Source organism: Sciurus vulgaris (assembly GCF_902686455.1).
Source record: "Sciurus vulgaris genome assembly, chromosome: 11".
Taxonomy (NCBI): Eukaryota; Metazoa; Chordata; class Mammalia; order Rodentia; family Sciuridae; genus Sciurus; species Sciurus vulgaris.
The window spans coordinates 83,766,173-83,786,937 of record NC_136472.1 but is presented as its reverse complement, the minus strand read 5'-3'; the positions used below and the strand labels follow the sequence as shown (position 1 = coordinate 83,786,937).

Genomic DNA, 20,765 nt, shown 5'->3' with positions numbered 1-20,765 from the left:
AATACAAGAGTCATTAGTAAACAGAATTAATTATTTCTCAGTCCCCCTGCATAATGACCCCATGGAAATTTTGCTTCTTTCTTCATTGATGTCCACCACCCGTGGAGCCATTCAGTGCTGGCTACTTTGGAAATGGATGGTGGTAATGGTTGCACTAAACATTGTGAATGTACTTAATGACACGATTATATGCTTAAGATGGCAAATTGTATGTTTTATATATTTTACCGAGGCATAAAATTTTAATAATTTTAAAATTATTAAAACTGACTACTATTGTTGTTGCCAGGCCTTCCAGGAAAGAGTGAGGAAATATCCAGAAGCTTCTAAGCAGAGTTAGGGCAGCCCTCTCTCCAGCAGGGCCACCCAGAGGTCTCCAAGAAAAGATTTCTGTTTTTCAAAGATTTCTGTTTTTCAAAGATTTCTGTTTTTCTTTATAATCTAGGCATGTAACCTGGGGACAGCTTGTGTGCCCGTGTCCAAGGTCAGTTCCTATAATCTCTGCCAGTCAACAGTCTCCTGTGAACCAGGCCAGGAGGCAGATTCTATGACATCTTACTCCCTATCTCTCTCTGCAAAGGTTAAAACTAGAAAATACTGTTATGTGAGAGATATGGCTAAGAGAATGAAAAGACTAGCAACACACTAAGAAATATTTACAAAACATATCCAATAAAAGGCTTGTATCCAAAATATGCAAAGAACTATTTTAAATGAAAGATTTCATTGAGCTATAATGTATATATCATATAATTCTCCCATTTCAGGTTGTATAATTCAACAGTTTGGAGTATATTACATATTAACTTTTCAAAGTTCTGGTAAAATATATAAAAAATTTGCCATTTTAACCATTTTAAGTGTAATTGAATATTGATACATACACTCATAATGTTGTGTAACTATAAACACCATCCATTGCCAAAATTTTTTCTTACCTCACATGGAGACTCTGTAACCATTAAGCAATAACTCATTACTTCCCCTCCCTTTGGCCTCTGGTAATTCTTATCTACTTTTCTATGAATTTGCTTGGTGTAGCTATTTCATATAAGTGGAATTACACAGTATTTGTCTTTTGTGTTTTGCTTATTTCACTCAGCATAAAACATTCAATGTTCATCCATGTAGTAACATGTATCAGAATTTCATTCTTTTTTATGGCTGAATAAATTTTCACTGCATGCTTATATATTTTGTTCACCCATTCATTTGTTGATAGACACTGGGTAATTTCCACCTTTTGGATATTGTGAATAATGCTGCAGTGATTGTTGGCATACATGTATCTGTTCAAATTCCTGTTTGAGTATACATCCAGGAGAATTGAAGGATTATAGTAGTTCTATGTGTAGCTTTCTGAGAAACAACTAAATTATTTTCTATAGATGCTGCAACATTTTTCATTCCCATTAGCAACATATGAGGTTTTCAATTTCTCCACATCTTTACCAACACTTGTTAGCAGGTGTGTGTGCGTGTGTGTGTGTGTGTGTGTGTGTGTTTAAATCACAGCAAACCTAATGGTTATAAAATGATGGCTCATTGTCATTTTGATTTGTATTTCCCTACTGGCTGAAAATGTTGAACATCTTTTCACATGCAATTAGTTATTTGTATATTTTGTCTAGAGAAATATCTATTTAAGTCTTTTGCTCATTTTTTTATTGGGTTGTGTTTCTTTCTGTTGTGTTGTACAAGTTCCTATATATTCTGGACACTAAAATACTATCAGATTTACAATTTTCAAATATTTCTCCCATTCTGTAGATTTTCTTTTCACTTTATTTATAGCATCTTTCAGGGCACAAAAGTTTTTCATTTTGACACCAAATTTATCTAATTTTTCTTTGTTAGTAGTGCTTTTGGTGTTATATATAAGAATCCATTACCAAATCTAAGGTCATGAAGTCTACCCCTAAGGTTTTTTCTAAGAGTTTTTGGTTTTCAATCTTACTTTTTAGCTTATTGGTCCATTTTTACTTAATACCTATGTAAGATGTGAGTTGGGGTCCAACTTTATTCTGCTGCACATGGAAATCCAGTTGTCCCTGCACTATGTCTTAAAATGACTCTTCTTGCCTCATGGAATGACCTTTATATCCTTGTCAAAAATCAATTTACCATTGAGCTCTATTCTGTTCTCATATCAATACCATGCTGTTTTAATTACCTTGATTTGGAGCAAGTTTCCAAATCTTCTTTTTAAAACTTGTTTTGGCTATTTAGAGCTCCTTACTATTCTGTATGACTTTAAGGACCAGTTTTTCTATTCTGTACAAAAAAAAGAAATCATGAGAATCTGAATAATGATTGTATGGAAGCTATAGATCAAAGAACTCTTAAAAATTCAACTATACAGAAAAAAAAACAAATTTTAAAATGAACAAAATAACTGAACAGATACCTCACCAAAGAAAATATACAGATAGGAAATAAGCATGTGAAAAGATGCTCAATATCATACGTTGACAGGGAATTGAAAGTTGAAGCAATAATGACATATCACTACCTACTTATTAGAATGACTAAATTTTTTTAAATAACAATATCAATTGCTGGAGAAAATGTAGAGCAATTGAAATTCTTTCACTGCTGGTAGAAGTGAAAAATGGTGTACATTACCTTAGAAAAGAGTCTGGCAGTTTCTTGCAAAGCTAAAAATATCACCTTACCATATGATCTAGCAATCACAATCCTATGTTATCTATCTACAAAACTGATTTTAAAACTTATGACCACACAAAACCCTGCACAGAATATTTATGACAACTTTATTTGTAATCACCCAAAACTGGAAACAACCAAGATGTCATTCAATGAGGCAAATGGAGAAACAAATTATAGTACAAACAAAATAGCATATTATTCTGCAATTAAAAAAAAGAAATGAGCTGTTAAGCCATGAAAATATATGAATGAAACTTAAGTGCTTATTTCCAAGAAAAAGAAGCAAGTCTGAAAAGGCTACATACTCTCTTCTTCTAATTATATGACATTTTAGAAAGGACAAAACTGTTCATAGAGTAAAGATCAGTGGTTGCCAGATATTTGGAGAGGATAGAAGGAATGTAAGTACAGCCTGTGAGATTTTTGTGCAGTGAAATGATTTCATATGATACTGCAGTGGTGGATGCATAACATTGTGCATTTATCAAAACCCGTACAACTTTACAGCACAGTGAACCTTAATGTAGTTGTTTTAAAAAATCAAAATCCCAGGAATGTATGCAAATGGTATGACAAAAAAATCTGTGTTATGAATGTACGTGGCAATCTCAATGAAGTGAGTGGAAGGAAAAAATAACTTGGGAAACAATGGGGTTTGTAAGACTAACAGCAGAAGAAATCGTGCCTATGTCCTCTAGATTACAAAGTTGCTTCCATGGTGGCACAGTTAATAGTTTTGACACTACTCTGGTGTGTATACTGGAACTAAGCAATTGATTAAATAGATGGTAGATGTTAGGAGTCAAGCTTCTTGCTGTTGGAGTGGGAATTTACAGATCAGCAAGGTAATCAGGGCAGAAAGAGCCATGTGGTCATGAATTAGATTTGGAGATGTTATTATGAACTGATATTTGGCTTCTTATAGGTTCATATAGTTGAATACAGAAACATCTACAGATATGTACTTATACCCAGGTTTTAGTAGACATATGTATATCTCCTTGCTCTGTCAAGAGGAAAAAGAAAATGAAACCCATAGCAAGGACCACAGTAGTAAATGTATTGTCCAGATTTAGGTTTCTAATACCATGCTCCAAAAAAAGGAATCAGGGCTTCTTGAAAAAAATAGTTGATTCTAGGCAATACACAAGATGAATCTGGAGCATCTTTCAGTGCCAGAAAGTAAGGAATTGTTCAAAAACAAAACACTACAGTATGGGATATATCAAAGGGACACAGGAGCCAACTGAAAAAGCTCCCATTGGCCCAAACTGAAGCAGTTTAAGTATCAAAATAAATAAAGTAGTATTGAATTATAACCCAAAGTATAAAATAAATACTCATGAGTCTATTCTAAAATAAATAAATGGTGACAGAGACAAATTTCCCTTGCAGCATAATTCCGAAACAGTGGTAACTTTCCAGTAGAGAAATCTGGCAAGCACTAACTTGACCAGCTGGTGAAGACCCACATCAACAGTGATAAATCACATTTATTATATGTGCCCTTGATCTGATGTCACAAATCTGGCACTTTACCTCTGTGATCTTCTTCTGAAAAACCCACATCTCCATTGTAATCGTGAGAAAATCATAAGACAAATTTCAGTACGGGGGCCTCGTACAAAACACCTGACCAGTACTCCTCTAAACTACCAAGGTCATCAAAAACAAGGAAAGTCTGAGATACTATCAGAGACTAAGGAAAGATGATCACTAAAAGCAGTGTGGTTTCCTGGATGAGATCCTAGAACAAAAATAAATAAATAAATAAAACAAAAATAACATTAGGTAAAAACTAAGAAATAAACGATGTGCTTTAGTTATACTAATGGATCACTTTTGGTTCCTTAACTCTAATTAATGCATTGCACTAATGTTAAGAAGTGAATAATTAATGAAATTGGGTGAGGGGGGGTATATGCAAACCCTGATCTGTCTTCTCAGTTCTTCTGTAAATCTAAAACTTCTAAAAAGTAAGTTTAAAACAAAATAAAAACTTGATGATGTAGATATTTTTGTCATTTTTCTAGTGAGGAAAACTCAAAGTAACTGGTACAAAGGTGCTGGCACAAGATTGCACCCTAATTAAATGGCAGGGCCCTTTCTACTGAGTCACACTGACTTTAGACTGTCTGTTCTCAGCTCTCTGCACACCCATTAATGTGTGTGTTTCTCCCCAGGGGATGGCCTTTACACTTGAAGAAAGGCTGCAACTTGGAATCCATGGCCTAATTCCCCCCTGTTTCCTGAGCCAGGACGTCCAGCTCCTCCGGATCATGAGATACTATGAGCGGCAGCAGAGTGACCTGGACAAGTGAGTTCCTGAAGTCTGTTCTCTCTACTTGATTACTGGGCTGAGTTACAGTTTGTTGGTCCACAGAGCATATTCTCCAGCTAGGAAAAGCTAAGAACTCAGAGATTCCAGACCCAGACTATCTTTAGAAAGAGCGATGGTGTCCCTGAGAGAGAATTGTAATGACAAAGTCATAGTCAACATGTTCTTGGAGAACAGAGTAGGGAACATGAACTCAACCAGTAACACCTGGGAGGTCTTCTGGGAAGTGGCAGGAGATGAGTCAGCCAAGAAGCACAGAAACTTCAGCAAATAGCAATGGGTTTCACTAAGGGCATTTCACTAAGAAAGAAGAGATGATGCAAAGATGTACAGAGAAGGATGTTAGGAAATGGTACATGCAGGATCTTGGAATAAGGGGAACATGGTGGTGGATAAGGCAGACGGACAGGGACACCTTGTCATATGTCGGAGGTTATAGGCAGTGGTTAATAACCTTGCATCTTCTCTGAATCCCCATCAGTAGAAATGTAGACACACAGAGACTATTTGGGAGAACCTGGTCAGTTTAGCAGCTTTACTAAAGAAGGTACTCATCTCTTAGGTCACATGGCTACAAACTGGCACAGCCAGGATTTGTACACAGATAACTGAATCTAGAGTCTATACTTTTAACTTCTCTGTTATACCCCACCAGCAGAACCCAATATCTATAAGACTAGACTCCAGTTCTAAACTGAGTTCAAATCCACATTACACCACTTAATAACAAGTTACTTCAACTCTCTGGGTCATTCTCTATCTATACAATGAGTATGTGAAAGGAATCTAACTTGTAGGGCTTAAATGAGGCTAAAATGTGTTAGTGTTTATCATGTGCTTGGAGTAGTACCTGACACATAGTAAGCACAGTGTAAGAGTTTGTTAAATGCATGTGTCACATTGCTATGGGGTCTAGTAGAAATGTTGGAAGAAGAAAAACTTTCCCTCTATGTCCTTAGAGCTAAATGACCAGGACTTTGGGTCTGATGGTATTGCTGCCCTTAAGTGCAGAGGTCATGGGTGCATGTCAGGGTCATCCTACACCTATCTCCCTGTGCTTTCCACATACCAACCATAGCTTCTAAGAGGTAGTGAACAAACAAGCCTCAGCTCATCCCCCCACACCCAAAGTGCTAGACTCTAGTATCTAAGGATAATACTCACATTAACTCTAAGGCCATACTGCAGCCCAGGTCAAATATTCTCTCCTTCTTGATCATTCCACTCAGGTTGGGTCTAGCCATGTCACTTGGAAAAGCAAAACAAAAATTACATAACAGGGCTGGGGAGATAGCTCAGTTGGTAGAGCGCTTGCCTCACAAGCACAAGGCCCTAGGTTCAATCCCCAGCACCACGAAAAAAAATTATATAACAAATTCAACTGACAACATGAGACATGCCCCAACTTTGAACAATCTGAGCCTCCTCCCTCTTCTGTTAAATTCATAAAAGTTAAAATAAGTCCAATCTTAAAGATATTGAACTCTAAAAATTAAACTCCCAAATCCTTGGTTCTTTCCAGCTGGATGGACTTCACTCATTTGCCTAGGGAGACACTGGAGGCTCAGGGAGGAATGAGAGAGCCCATCGCTGGGAACTCTCAAGGGCACACTCTGAGAGTTCTATGAATACTATGTTAACTACTTTGATCTACTCATTCCCAGGACTCCCTCATTTCCTCAGGTGCTTTGGAAAATGCTAAGAAATCTTCCCAGTTTCCTTTGGGTAAGGGCAGTGTGGGCTGGTAAACGTTTAATAACCGGCTCTCTCTGGGAGTGAGGAGGAGCAGAATGTAGAATTGAAAAAGATGTGCATACATGGCTACTGGGTATGGGACTCCTCTACACTGGCAATGAGCTGAGATCCTGACCATTCCTGAGTATGTCTTCCCTTCCTAAAAAATGGTCCAGAACAAAGAGTTTAGTTTCTTTCATGAAGAAGAAAGTGCTGAGGCTCCAGAAAGTCACAAGGCTTCCTCAAATTCACACAGCTGGTACATGCAGAGCTGGAAGTCAAACCCATAGTGCCAATGCCATGTCCAGGGTTCATTCCCCTATAGCATAGGTCTCTTCCCCTACCAGGGCATGTCCCTCAGCCTGCTCCATGCAAGGGCCTTAAGTGCCCCCACCCTCTCTTCCTAACAGTTGTCCAGAAAGACTAATTCAGCAGCCAGACCTCAATGTGAACTTCAACCCCTGAGTTTACTCTCCCAGAGATTTTTGCATTTTAGGAGTATGAGTGGAAGGCTCTTTTTCTACCTTAGTGATTTCAGACTTCTGGGAACACGTACAAAAAAGATTATTTTCATAGCTCACCTCTTGAGATGGCTTGCTACTGAGTTGTTGTGCACTCTGCTTGTGACAGAAAATAGCCTTGTCGCAAGGAAAGGAAAGTTTGTATGTCACTCCTGCCTAGTACTTTTCTGGGCCTACTTGACCTCCAGAATGTTTTTGTTCTATTTTCATTAATCAGTGTTCACGTTGTAATGTCACTATTTCATGCATCAATTGGTAGAGGGCACAGATTCAGGGATCAGACTGCTTAGGTTCAAATCTACCATTAAACTTTGGGTAAATTAATCTCTCTGTCCATTAGTCTCCTTTTCTCTAAAATAGCATAGGTTATAGTACCAACCTCACAAGTCACTGAAAGCTTTGAGTTAGTGTAACCTATTTTGGACAGTACCTACAGGGCGGCAATGCTAGGCAATGCCGGTAATGATAGGCAACTGCGAGGCAGTTCATATTCTCTACAGTTCTTAGAGGGCAATTCCCGGGCTTAGAGAAGATGGGCGATTTGGCCTTGAATGGGCCATTGCAGCTGAGCAGGAGCAGAGCCCTGACCTCACACCAACCCAAGTGGCCTTGGCTCTTTCCGCAGCCTCAGCATCAAGGGTTTGAGGTACTCCTGAGATCAGCTTGCTGCTTCTCTCCCTTTCCAAGGTACATCATTCTCATGACACTCCAAGACCGGAATGAGAAGTTGTTCTACCGAGTGCTGACGTCGGACGTGGAGAAGTTCATGCCGATCGTGTACACGCCCACAGTGGGGCTGGCCTGTCAGCACTACGGCCTGACCTTCCGCCGACCACGGTGAGCGAACCTGAGGGGCTGTTCCACAGAGGGGAATATTGACATGTTATTAGGCAAAAATATTGGCACTGCATTTCCTTCCAGAGCTAAAGAATTTGGGTATGGGTTTCTAAAGATGACACTTTTTTTGTCATGTTGAGTTCATAATACATATTTTTTTAAATAGGAAAAGTGGGAGGATTTTCAGAATCCTCAGTGCAAGGTGCCTGATATAGAGACACAGTTCTAGCATTAATGATTAGTAATTATTAGTGTTATATGTAGTGGAATATTACCAGCAGGTGATTATTAGCCTGTGTTAGGATATGTAAACATACAAGGTACCATGTATATATGTGTAATTTACATTTATATTCTTCTAAGTCAGGATTTATAAATCATGTGTTCTATGGGGAACAGGTAATCATGGATCTATGGTAGCTTTTAAAATTTGAGTTGTACCATGAAAGGTGAATGCGAAAAATTAAGACAAAAAAAAAAAAAAAAAAAAAAAGCCTTTGTTTACAGTGATCCAAGCATATCCATTCACCCTGACTAAATTGTGTGGTCTCTGGGACCCTGTAGTGGTGAAACAGGAGAGTAGACGGACTGGGTAGAATTGGCAAGGGATTCTGCCCAATGGGGTAAGTCCTTTGTCTCCTTCACACTACCAAGGGGGTTGGACTAATAGAGGACTGCTTCAGACTGGTTTGAGCCTCACTCAAGTTCCTCCCAGAGGTCAGCAACAGACCTTGGTGTGGCAGCAGTGAGGGGCTCCATGCAGAAACAGGCCTCTGCCAATCACTTGCTCCCAAAGAACCAAATTATCTTTTGGTGGAGGTAGAGAGTGGACTGTAGAAGCTGGGAGCACAGTATAGAAAATAGGCATGAGACAGACTGAGCAGGGAGCTTAAAAATGAACTGGAACTAGGAGAAAATCATACTGACTGTAAAGGCCAACTATAATCCTAAAATCTGACATATCTTTACATGTCTTATTTATCACAATCCCCCAGTAGGTAGGCCCTATTGTCATTCTATTTGCAGACAAGGAAGCAGAGGCACAGAGAAGTTGCCCAAAGTCACATAGGTTATAACCATCAAAGCCAGGACTCAAACCATGCAGTCTAAACCTGAGTATAATCAGGTGGACTGGTAAACCATCACACTATTCTGCCTCATGGTTTAGGTCTGTGCACATTTATTTGGTGGGCATTCAGGTTGAGTGCCACTGAGCTCTATCTATATTTGATGACCCAGGACTCTAAGGTAGGGATTGCCAGATACCATTTTCAGAGCCCTCCTGGGAGAAATGGATCCAGCCAGTCCAGGAGGGTGCAGCTGGGTGAGCCTGAGGCAGGCTAGGGCAGACTGAACCAACTTCTTAGATTAGTCCCTCACCCTCCTGGTACAGACTTCCCACATGTGTTATGCAGAAACCCTTCTTCAGATGATTACCCAATTAAGTCATTTGACGTTTGACATTCTGAGCTGTTGCTCTAGGTTTCCATTTGGCTGCATTCCAGGTGTTGATTTCACACCTGCCTTGTTCCTGGGGGAAAAGATCATTTGGCTTCACCCCAGCCCTGAGGTTCATCTGAGGCCTGTCTTGGAATGGCTTTATGGATTAGCATCTGAAGGGAGGACAGACCTGAGGCCAAGAGGAAGAGAGCCAGGACTTCTCAGTTTCTGAAATGATAAACATTCCTGCCAGGTTCCTGGAAACAATGGAGTCCTCTGTGAAAGGGCCTGGCCCCCCACCAAAGCTAATTAAGTCCAGCTGATCCTAAAATTGAACCTCCAAATGCCAGAGTATCTCACAGGTACCTGAGGGTCCTGGGCAACTAGACCTAGGAGAAGGTTCTGGACTCTGTAGGCCTTCCCTGTCTTATCCTGCCTCTCCCCTGGCACATTCTCTCCATGTGCCTCTATGGGCCTAGCTTACAGGAATGCCCTCTGAAGGTCACTAGAATTTGACCTGGAAGTAATGAAAGCTATCTGTGACAGAGGTCAGGACAGAATTCAACCCAGAAGAAGGGTACAGAGAGGAAAGCCTATATGGTGTCCATCGTCAGTGAATACTCTTGCTCCCCAGGCCACCTCCTCTTGATCAGCATTGTCTTTGTTCTTCATCTTCTTAGACTTCAAAGTGCACATATTTGTGGACCTTAAATTTCCAGTTCCAGTGTGAGATCTAATCTGTATGGGTAATGGGGGTATTAAAGAAAAAATTTCAAGATACCTGTTAAAGGTGGTGAGGCAAACTGTATTCAAGGGGGCATTGCCAGAGGTACAGGGACCTCTTATAGGTTTGGTCAAAGCTGGGTCGTAGTGCAAAAGGAGGTTAGATTTGGAAGCCTGACCTTGAATCTCAGCTCCTGATGACATTGACAATTAACTCAGCACCCCCTCAGTCTCCTCTCCTCATGTGTAAAATGAGAATACTACCCATTCATGTAGCTTCTTGTGGAGATTTCATGAGATTCCATATGTCAATGGCCTGACCCTAGGAAGTGTTCAGCATCCATGAACTGCCTCACCTATATCCCCAGGATGGGGTATCTGACTCATCACCTCACCCAAAAATGTAAACCATAAATCCACTGAGGGCATCTCAGTCCCCTGAAATACCACCATCCTCTGTTGTTGGATTCAGACCTTAAATTTTCCGTATTTGTGCTTGATTAGTAAATCCACCTGCAAGTACCTGTGAGGAATTAGCAGACTGTACTGAGTTAAGGAGATCAGGCAAGGAGTGGGACATAGTTTTATATGTAGTTGGATGTTCTGTGGAAAATACCTGAAGAAATATTTGGGTTTGGACAAAGCCAGCAGCCCCTGGCCCTAAGCCAAGTTGCTATCTTTCTTATCTACAAACAGGTGGGTTTCTGTGTACAGGCCAGTAACCCACCAGTAATAGTTAATACAGGGTATTAACAACTGTCATTTGTTGAATGCTTGCAACAATCGTGGTGGGCCCTAGGCTAAGTACTTCATGTACATTTTATCTGAGCCCTAAAAGAACACTACCAGGTGCTTTATGGAAAAGAAAAGAAAAACTAACTTGTCTAAGACATTATAGCTGACATAAATGTGTTTTTCCTGAATATCCAGGGCCAGTTTCTCTTGGCCCTGGTGAAATGATGCCTATGACATAAATATTTGCAGGCTTACCTTCTTATAAACTCCCTTGTTTGGCGGGTCTGCATGGGGAGACACATACACACACACACACACACACACACACACACACACACACACACACAGCAGTAAACATGGTGGACAGAGCAACGGGGCAGGAGTCCAGAGTCCAGAGTCCACTGGATCAGTCCCTGACTAATAACCATATCTCCTTGGAATCCTGTTACTCCACTTCCCAAGTGGTGTTGCAAAGGTCAAATAAGTAAATGCATGTGAATATACTGCATCAATTGTGCAGTATATTAAATTTAAAGAGATATTACTTTTTCATCTCTTCTCCCTCACCCTAATCCTCACAAAGGTGTATATGGTTAAGGCACATATTCTTCTTGTAGTTTCCTGCTCCCTGGTCAATACATCTGATGAGCCTCATTTTCTTGAAACATTTTTCTCTTCAGTCACCTCCACCACTACTACCCACATAAATACACACCTACAAAGGGAACCCTGGTACATGAATCATGTGCTTCTGCTTCCTAAATATCCAATGGACCCCATTTCTAGTCATACACAGAAAAAATGGGATGCTAACAAAATGGCTCAACAAAAGCCATTCTGGAAAACAAAGACAACCTCATCTCAGCAAATGGAAATACCCTGGCACCCAAGGCATACAGTCTTTGAGCATATCACTATCTGATTTCTAATCCAGGGATCAGTTGACTGCACACACACACACACACACACACACACACACACACATACACACACACCCCACAATTGGGAGGCAGGTATAAAGCAAAGATTAGCATCATCAGACCCACCTCAACCCTATTCTCAGAGAACTAAAACACTGATTCCTTTCACCAAGAGTTTTCCACATCTGATTCTATACAGACTTCTCTGCCAAACTGCTTCAGCTATCCCGCTAAACAGGACCCTGAGAAGAACAAGGTCAATAGCTGGTAGTCAAATTCTCTGACTTTCTTAGTCCTTCAGCTTTGGGTGTCATGAGAAGAGCATTGGATTAGGAGTCAGGACATCAGTTTCCACACTTACCACCCGCTTTCTGAGTATGAATTTTAAGGCAACTCACTTTGCTTATCAGTCTGGAACAAAAGTGGTAAGGTTAGGTTGCATGGCTTCTGTGACTAATTCTATAACCACGTTAGAAATGAGATCTTTTTTTTATTAAAATATTTTTTTTATTTTTACAGACACATTTTGATTCATTGTACACAAGTGGGGTACAACTTTTCATTTCTGTGGTTGTACACAATGTATATTCATGCCATTCATGTAATCATACATATATAAAGGGTAATACTGTCTGTTTCATTCTACTGTTTTTCCATTACCACCCCCTCCCACCCCTTTCTCCTCTACACCATCCAAAGTTCCTTCATTCTTCCCTTTCCCCCACCACCGCCCATCGTTATATATTGTCATGCACTTATCAGGGAAAACATTCAGCCTTTGGTTTTTTGGGCTTGGTCTATTTCACTTAGCATGATATTTTCCAACTTCATCCATTTACCAACAAATGCCATAATTTTATTCTTCTTTATGGCTCAGTAATATTCCATTGTGTGTACCCAAAGGACTTAAAATCAGCATACTACAGTGATGCAGCCACATTAATGTTCATAGCAGCTCAATTCACAATAGCTAGATTGTGGAACCAATCTGGATGCCCTTCAATTGATGAATGGATATAGAAATGAGATCTTGAAGGAAGTCATAGTCACATTATGTGGCTGGGCCTAAGTTTCTCCATTTGTGAAACTGAAAAGTTGACATTCAAACAGTGTCCTGGCTGTGCATTGAAAGTATCTGAGAAGCGTGCAATCTGAATCCCTGAGGCAGAGCCCAGACATTCATAGTTTTCAAAAGTTCCCTGAGGGATTTTAATGGCAGCCAGGGCTGAGAACCATTGAACTGGCTGATCTCTGAAGTTCCTTCCAACTCAGATCTCCCATGACTGGTAGGTGGTTGATAACCTGCATCTAGTATTTTGAAGCATATTTAAAGATTAGAGTCATGATAGTATAACAGGCATTTCATCTCCAACTGAGTTCTCTGCAAGCCAAATAGTTGAGTTCCACTTCCAACTTCCCTCATATCTCATTGACAGGATTTGTGGAACAGGAGAGTCTCCTGTCCTCCTCCCTCACCAGGTTTCCTCCTTCAGATCTTGTCACCACACAAGAGTCATCCCCTGCACCCTCCTCCACACACACACAAAACCTGTACTCCCAACCTCCTGGCTCTCCTGTACCATTACCACTTTGTAATGGAAATAGTTGCCCACCCATCTGATGCCAACAATTGAAGAGATAGAAGCAAACATCATACTCAAGGGTGAGTCGTTTGTGCAAATATGTGGCTCGGGTGGCCTGCCTCAAAAAATGACCTGGACAGATGGAGTCCTTTTTTGGAACTTGAACTGAGATAGGGAAGAAACTACATAGAAAGAATTTCCCAGTTGGGAAGGGAAACAAAGGCAAAAAGAATGCTATGGTTTAGATTTTCGAGTCAGGTCATTTTAGACCAAAGATAAATGCCAGTTATGAAGGAACAGAAAAAAGAGTGAGAAGTAAAGGTGTGGGTTTGTGGAGAGAACAGGGCAGATGGGAGAGAAGAGATGGAAGACAGAGGCAGAGACTGATTGGTCCCTAGAGCTGCCTTGGTTCTTGATGGCTTTCCACACTAACTCCTGTTCACAAGTTTACCATACATCCTTTCTCCCGAGGTAACTTTACCTCTCTGCATTGGGTAACTAGAAGAGTTAAATTGAAAAGTGCCTATGATATCAGCTGGATCTGATTAGTTCCCAGTCCACTTGTTAATATGTTGTATGAGGCTAGCAGATTAAAGTAAGGCATCAGGGCATCATCTGGAGTACTTGATTCAGTACAGATTCAGCAGGCTGGGAAGATGCCACAGAACTTCATATCTAACAGGATTCAGATGATACTGATGTTGCTGGTACAAGAACCACTTTTTGAGAAACCCTGGATTAAAGTATGGTGAAAGGAGTTCATTGTAAAATGAAGAGAGCATCTGAAGGAAGCAGAGGAATGGGTACCTCCAATTCCAGCTGCACATTAGTAGAAAAAGCTGGGAGTTAAGTGATATGTCTTCTGGTCCCAGTTCAATTCTCCAACTAGGAGTATGAAATTCCATAAATCCTTTCCCCTTTCTGGGTCTCAATTTCTTCATCTATAAAATGCGGGAACTTTACTAAGTGATCTGAGGGGCTCCTTCCAATTCTGACAGTCTCTAATTTTTAGAGCAGATTAGGACACTGTGGCTATAAATTTGCCTCTAAGATTTCTGGCATTTCAGAGAAAAAAATTGCAAAAGTGCACAAAAACACATGCTTTTGATTTCTGACAAGAAAAAACTTGCAGGCTTATCTATAGAAGTGTCATTTTTGCTGAGAGCTCTGATTCAAAAAATGGGCACTTTCCCAGAAGGCCAGTGGGGCAGTTCATGATCTGTTATGGATTGTTTGGTGTTGTGGCTTGGGAATTGATGTTGGAATAGATCTAAGGAAGGTGGCATGAGGAGCCCTTCCAAAGCAGGAGGTTGTTCAGCTATTATTTGATAGGAATGTCACATGGAGTAAGTTAAATTGTTCCTGGACCCCACTTTGCTGAAGCACGTTGGAACAGAAAGAAGGAACATTTATTTCTGTGTCTGAATCACGTGGATTTCAATCACTGAGGGAATTGGCTTGTTCCTTTTCAAAGGAAGTTTTGAGATTTACATTCAAAAAAGTATGTTTGTACTTAATTGACCTACTCAGCAATTAAGCACCCAAAGGAGCATGTTTCTCTGTGGAGAGGACAGAGGACACTCCCCAGTTGTCCATGAGTTTGGGTGAAGAAGGCAGAGAGTGAAGGTGAGGACTGAACTGTTGAGCAGTCCCTCACAGATGCAAAGATTATATTTTCCTGGAGCAGGGATAAACTTTATTAAATAGAACAGGATGTTCTGGGTTTGACTTCCCTTAGCCAGAAGCATATTTCCCTGGCAATTTAAACAAACAGATTTTTGTTTCTTTTTTTTTATCTGGCACTGTCTTTTCCCCTTTGTTCCTGGCAATCCCAGTCATAGTGATCAAAAGAGTAAGTGTGGGGAGAATTTCCTTAGAGAAGGAAATACATACATATAAGCATCAGTTGAGTAGACCTTTCCAAAATAACCTTGATCTTCCATTGACCTGAAGGTTGTGGCCACTCACACTGAATTTAGTCCAGCAAGCATGGCTTCTTCAGAGAAGCTGCAAGCAGTGAAAATGTTTTGAAAGTTCTAGGCTAGAGGAGAAGTAAAGGATCACTGGTATAGAACTTAAAGAAAAGTAAACCCCATCACCAGCTGGCCAGTCCACAAAGCTCCTTATTATATTCGTGTTCTACTCTTAGTCCATAATACCCATAGAAATCCCTTCAGATTTACCATGTACCTTGTTGGGATAACATTGAACTTGATTTTTTTCAATGTGATAACATTGAACTTCATTTCTGAACTTGATTTTTTAGAGATTCAAACTAGCCTTCTGCAAGCCAGTAGGGGTTGGAATTTAGAAAGGATAGATACTATTTGAAATGGAGAGGGACTAGATGGAGAAGGACCTGTCTGGGGTGCTATCTTTTTCAAAAACAAGACTTGGGTAGTGTTGTCAGCATTGTTCCGAAGTTTACTGGAGAGGAAGTGAAAAGACCAGAAAGACAGAGTGTGGGCGGTAGAAGAAGGATTTCTTCAACTTCGACATTTAGACACTCTCTTCTCCTAGATCACAAGCTTTGTAGGAGAAGGAACTGCATGTTGTTCTTCCCTGAATCTCCCATGGTACTGAGCATAGTGTACTTGTAAGCACTTAACAGAGAGAGCAACTAAAGACTGTCTTGTGAGTGTGGGGGTGAGCTCAGTGGTAGAGTACAGGCTCAGCATGCATAAGGCCCTCATTTGGGTCCCCAGCACCAAAAATGAACAAAGAAAACAAAACTTCTGTTTAGATTCAACAGTATCAGTTGAGCACCATCTTTATATTTGGCCACCATAAGCACCTGGGAGATCCAAATGAAATAAGAAGTTATTTTTTGGTCCCTGTCCTTAAGGAGTTTACAGCCCAGCTAACAAATATTTTAGGGCAACATAAGCTAATGAGCAAAGTGGGGTATGGATTATCTAGTTTCCTTTGTAAGTATTGATGAGGTAATTCATTATGGTAAGAAATGTCCCCACTGAATTGTTTAATTGTTGGTTCTTGATCTACTCCTTGAAAGAAGGATTTTGATTCATATTGGGAAGATGGCCCAACACAGTCCCTGGCATATAATAATTTATTAGATGGGTTCCAAGCAGGAGGAACTGTGTAAGCAAGGTGTATGGCTGGAGGAAAGCAAGAACCATAGAGTGTCAGGACTGGGAGTTTGAAGGACACGGCTTATTGAATTTTCTTCCTTCTTTACATCCCCAATTTTTCCCTTAGGTCTTTTCCTCCAAATGGATATGTAGTTTGAGAGAGTCTTGGCCCTTTCAGAACAAAGCAGTGGGTCCAAATTAATCTCAACCTATCACAGTGCTCTGGTCTCTTGCCAGTGATTGAGGTAGGTGTAGATACATGACCCAGGTCTGGCCACAAAGATGTGCAAATGATCTGCCTGAGGACTTTTGGAAAAGGTTTATCTCACCCAGAGAGAGCCCCTCTTCTTCACTGGACAGTCTCATATCTGCTGGACACCAAGAACTATAACAATCATCTTATAGCCCTGAGGAAAACAACCCCAGGACCAAGTACAATGCCAAGGATGAGTCTGGGTCACTGATGACATTATTGAGCCACTAAGTAAACAAATCTGGAAGCACATACTTCTGAACTTCTTGTAATATGAAATGAATTTCCTATTTTGAGCCAATTGGTTTCTGTTACCTACAGCTGAAAGCAATTCCCCTCCCTGATGGGATTCTTGGATAGAGTAGCTCACATCTATTTATGTAGAACTTCTAGTGCAGCAGCACTCTCATACGTGCTTTACTCATTCGGACCCACAACATCTTTTGTGTTGCACAATATTAGTCCCATTTTCACAAAGAAGATATGGAGGCACTGAGAGTTAACCTGACTTATAAATCTGGTACATGGTAGAGTCACAGCTTACTCCCAGACTCCAGAGTGTAAACCCTTAGCTGCTCCCCATTGTCATTCATTTCACGAGCCTCTCTCTGGTGATCTTCCTTCTCCAGAACAGAGGACTCTCCATGGCATTGACTTTTGCATGTGCAGGGTATGTAAGGAGATCTTTCCACTGACAAGGGTGGGGAAGGTAAGGCTGGATGTAAGGCAAAGTGAGGAGTTTATATTGGGCTAGCAACTTTTGAGGGAGGAATGCTGTCATGGAAGCATTCCTTGAGGACAATAATTCTCAGAAGACTAAAGAGGACAGTCCAGGAGAAGCTATTATGTTAGCTAGCTTGAGGACCCTTAGTGACCTAGATGGAGAAATGAAGGGTGAAAACCCAAGATGCCAAGAAAACAGAATCTGCAGTGCATGGAGACTGGTTGGATGTGAAGGTGAAAGTGAGTTTTCAGATTATGAACCGTTTGTGATGAGAGTTGTGGAAAGTTGAACTTGGGCTCCAGAAATGGTACGCTGAACTGGATTATAACAACTACTACCACTTGCTTTTATTGAGTGGCTAGTACTGTGATGGTCAAGTTGCCTTTATTATCTTTGAATCCCACAGTAGTCTCAATAATTCAAGTTGTACAGTCCCAGATGAGGTTCAGAAGTGAAAAGAGACTTGCCGAAGGCCATTGCCATTAGTAAGCGGCAGGATCCAAATCTGTGTGTGTCCTATTTCAAGGTTTCTCCTTCCTTCCATTTTGAAACTCTGGTCCTACATTGTTAAAACTTAGCATTTCTGAATCATGTGTGTTCCCACAAATGTGCCTCATCCCCCTCTGTCCACAACAACAAAAAGCAAACACATTCCTGTACTGAATGAAATTAGCAAAGGGTACCTACAGGAGTCCATATGCATCAGTCTCAGGACTGGAGACTCTTGCAGTCAGATGAGATGAAGAGGGACTGTGAATTGCAATGCAAAGTCAGGGCACTTGGTTAAAGTACCTCAGGAAAAAGTCAGAATTTGCCCAGGTTCTTCACACCTGCTCAGACACAGCCTTTTAGGCACATAGGAAGGATCCTGCAAGCTCCCACAATATTCCTTTGAGTTGGTGAGAGGATGTGGCCTTAAACTAAAAAGACCCCTGCATGGCCTGTGGAGCACTCTAGCCAACACAGATGTTACCTGTGTGCCCCTGTAGCCCACTCCCAAGCACTCCCAGACAACTCCATGCTGGAGTTCCAAGACACGCTGAGGAATTTGCCTCCTAAGAGACCTTTGAAAACAGTAAAATCTCTTCAAGAAGCAGTAGGTGGGACCCTGCCTTTGAATGAATGAAGTTGGTGGACACTAAAAGACCCTTGAGTTCTGCATTTCTGCAGGCTTGCCTCCCTATGCAGCATGCACTGGCAGAATCACAGAGCTATAAATCAGCCAGCTCGAACCAAGGCCCAAAGAGGAGGTAACACCCTGCCCACCAGGGACCCAAGTCAGTAGAAATGGTAGGACTAAAACTCAGGTCTCCTGCTTATTCCAAAACTCTTTACTTCTCTCCATGTTACACAGATCTATTATTCTCTAAACTATTTGAATCAAACTTAATTCACATTTGTTACTTATATCATGTATCAAAGTTGTATAATGAATTCAAAAACTGCCCTTCCAAGTGCCCTGTAATACAGGGCAACCTCCTTTCACACAAAGAATTGAGAACTCAAGCAGTTAAGTGACTCCCCAAAGCTGTGTAAATAGTAAGGGAGAGAACCCAACCTAGGGTGGGGACATTCAGACCTCTTTCCACTCCTGGATTGTAGAATTTCAATAAGGAAGAGTCACTATGGCCCTTGTTAGACCAAAGGAAGGATGGATGGGAGGATCCATGGGTATGCAAAAGAAATTTTAAGAATCTTATTTTCCTAAGATTTTTAATAGAACCCTATGGGAGTGAATTTCTATTATGAACGGCTCCACTTAAAGACAAAGAATTATAACTCTATTTTACTATTTTAAATGCTTGAGTCCTAAAATTTTTAAACATTAATTTTAAAAAGTGGTTTAATTTAGAATTTTCAAAAAGAAGCCTGCATAGGGCATAGTACACATTCAGTAAATGTTTCTGGAATTGAATTATTTAAATGCTAGGATGGAAAAATAAAAGTAGTTAAAAAAAAAAAAAAAAGAGTTCCTATGTTACTAGGATAATTGAAGAATAGGCTTTACTGATTATTTGGAAAATAACTTTCCCCAAATTTAGGCCTACTGGGAAGAAATAAATAGCTTGAGTGAAGTGAGATCATGACCTGCACATCCAGGATTTTTGGTTCTGGAGGGTTAATTACAATGTCCAATCCTCATCACAAATGAGTGAAGAGATTGCCCTTGCCTGCTGGTGTGCAATGGACCCTGGGTGAGCCGATCCGTGCTTCTCATGTGCAGCCAAGCGGAGGGACATAGAAGTGAAGTTGTCATGGTAACTTTTTTGCTGATTGGAAGAATAGATGAAGCTGGAGTCACACTCTTTGAATTGCATAGAAGTGGAAGTAGGGCTATCCAGTAGCAAGGAACAAAAAGAATTCTCTCTAGACAAAGAAGGTGGAGGAAGTTTGAATTCAACTAATAGTAGAACAAAGGCAGGTAAGGTGCTGACTAGAATCACTAAGATGCCAAGTAAATGGTTTGATTACCAAACTGTGGGGGCAGTGCTTGAAAGTTAGTCTCTACCTAGGTCTGTGCTTTTAAACCTGAGAGTCTACTTTTGAAAAATTACAGACTCCAGCTCCCTTTCCCAAGCTTCTGATCCATTGTGTCAGGAGAGGAGTCAAGAGAGGTGTCCAAAATTTTCCATTTTAAAACTATCTATACCTTCATTCTCCAGCAGGGATCTGATGGACCTTATTTTCATAAACCCTTGCAGATCCAAGCTGGAGCCCACTCAACTGTTCCCACTTCATGGAAGAACTTAGGGAGAATAAAGCCTGTTTTCTATTTAAGCCTAGTTTTAAAACAAAACAAAAATCGAGTTTGAATAATCAGTAATTCATAACAGTTCCCAAATAACCTACTTTAGTTTATATATTGTACTTTCTTTTAATCTTACATTCTACCTCATACTTTATTAATTGATGGAAATCAAAAACTGTTCAGTTTGCCCAATGCCATTTCTCTACTTTATCTAAGTGATAAACCCGACTTGTTCTTTAAAAATCCATCTCAAATGTCCATCTCTTGCCACCTCCATCTCTGTCCTCCCTTCCTCACTAAAAGAATACTTTGTTCCCTCTTCTGTGTCTATACACAGCACCCTCTACTAATACCCTACTATGGAATTTACTGCACTATAATTCAGTAGCTACTTAAAAATCTGTTCTGTCACTCTCTGCTCTGTCACCCAGGAATCTCATCAGACA

General features: G+C 40.5%; 1 protein-coding gene across 2 annotated transcripts in view; it reads left to right on the top strand.

The window, feature by feature from the left end:
• The window catches only part of ME3 (malic enzyme 3), a 218,517-nt gene that overhangs the window by 93,931 nt on the left and 103,821 nt on the right, over window positions 1-20,765 (top strand). For both annotated transcript variants that reach the window (XM_079105588.1, XM_079105589.1), the window contains exons 3-4: window positions 4,854-4,987; window positions 7,951-8,100. In XM_079105588.1, coding sequence (XP_078961714.1) covers window positions 4,854-4,987; window positions 7,951-8,100 — 284 coding nt within the window. The remainder of the gene's footprint in view (window positions 1-4,853; window positions 4,988-7,950; window positions 8,101-20,765) is intronic.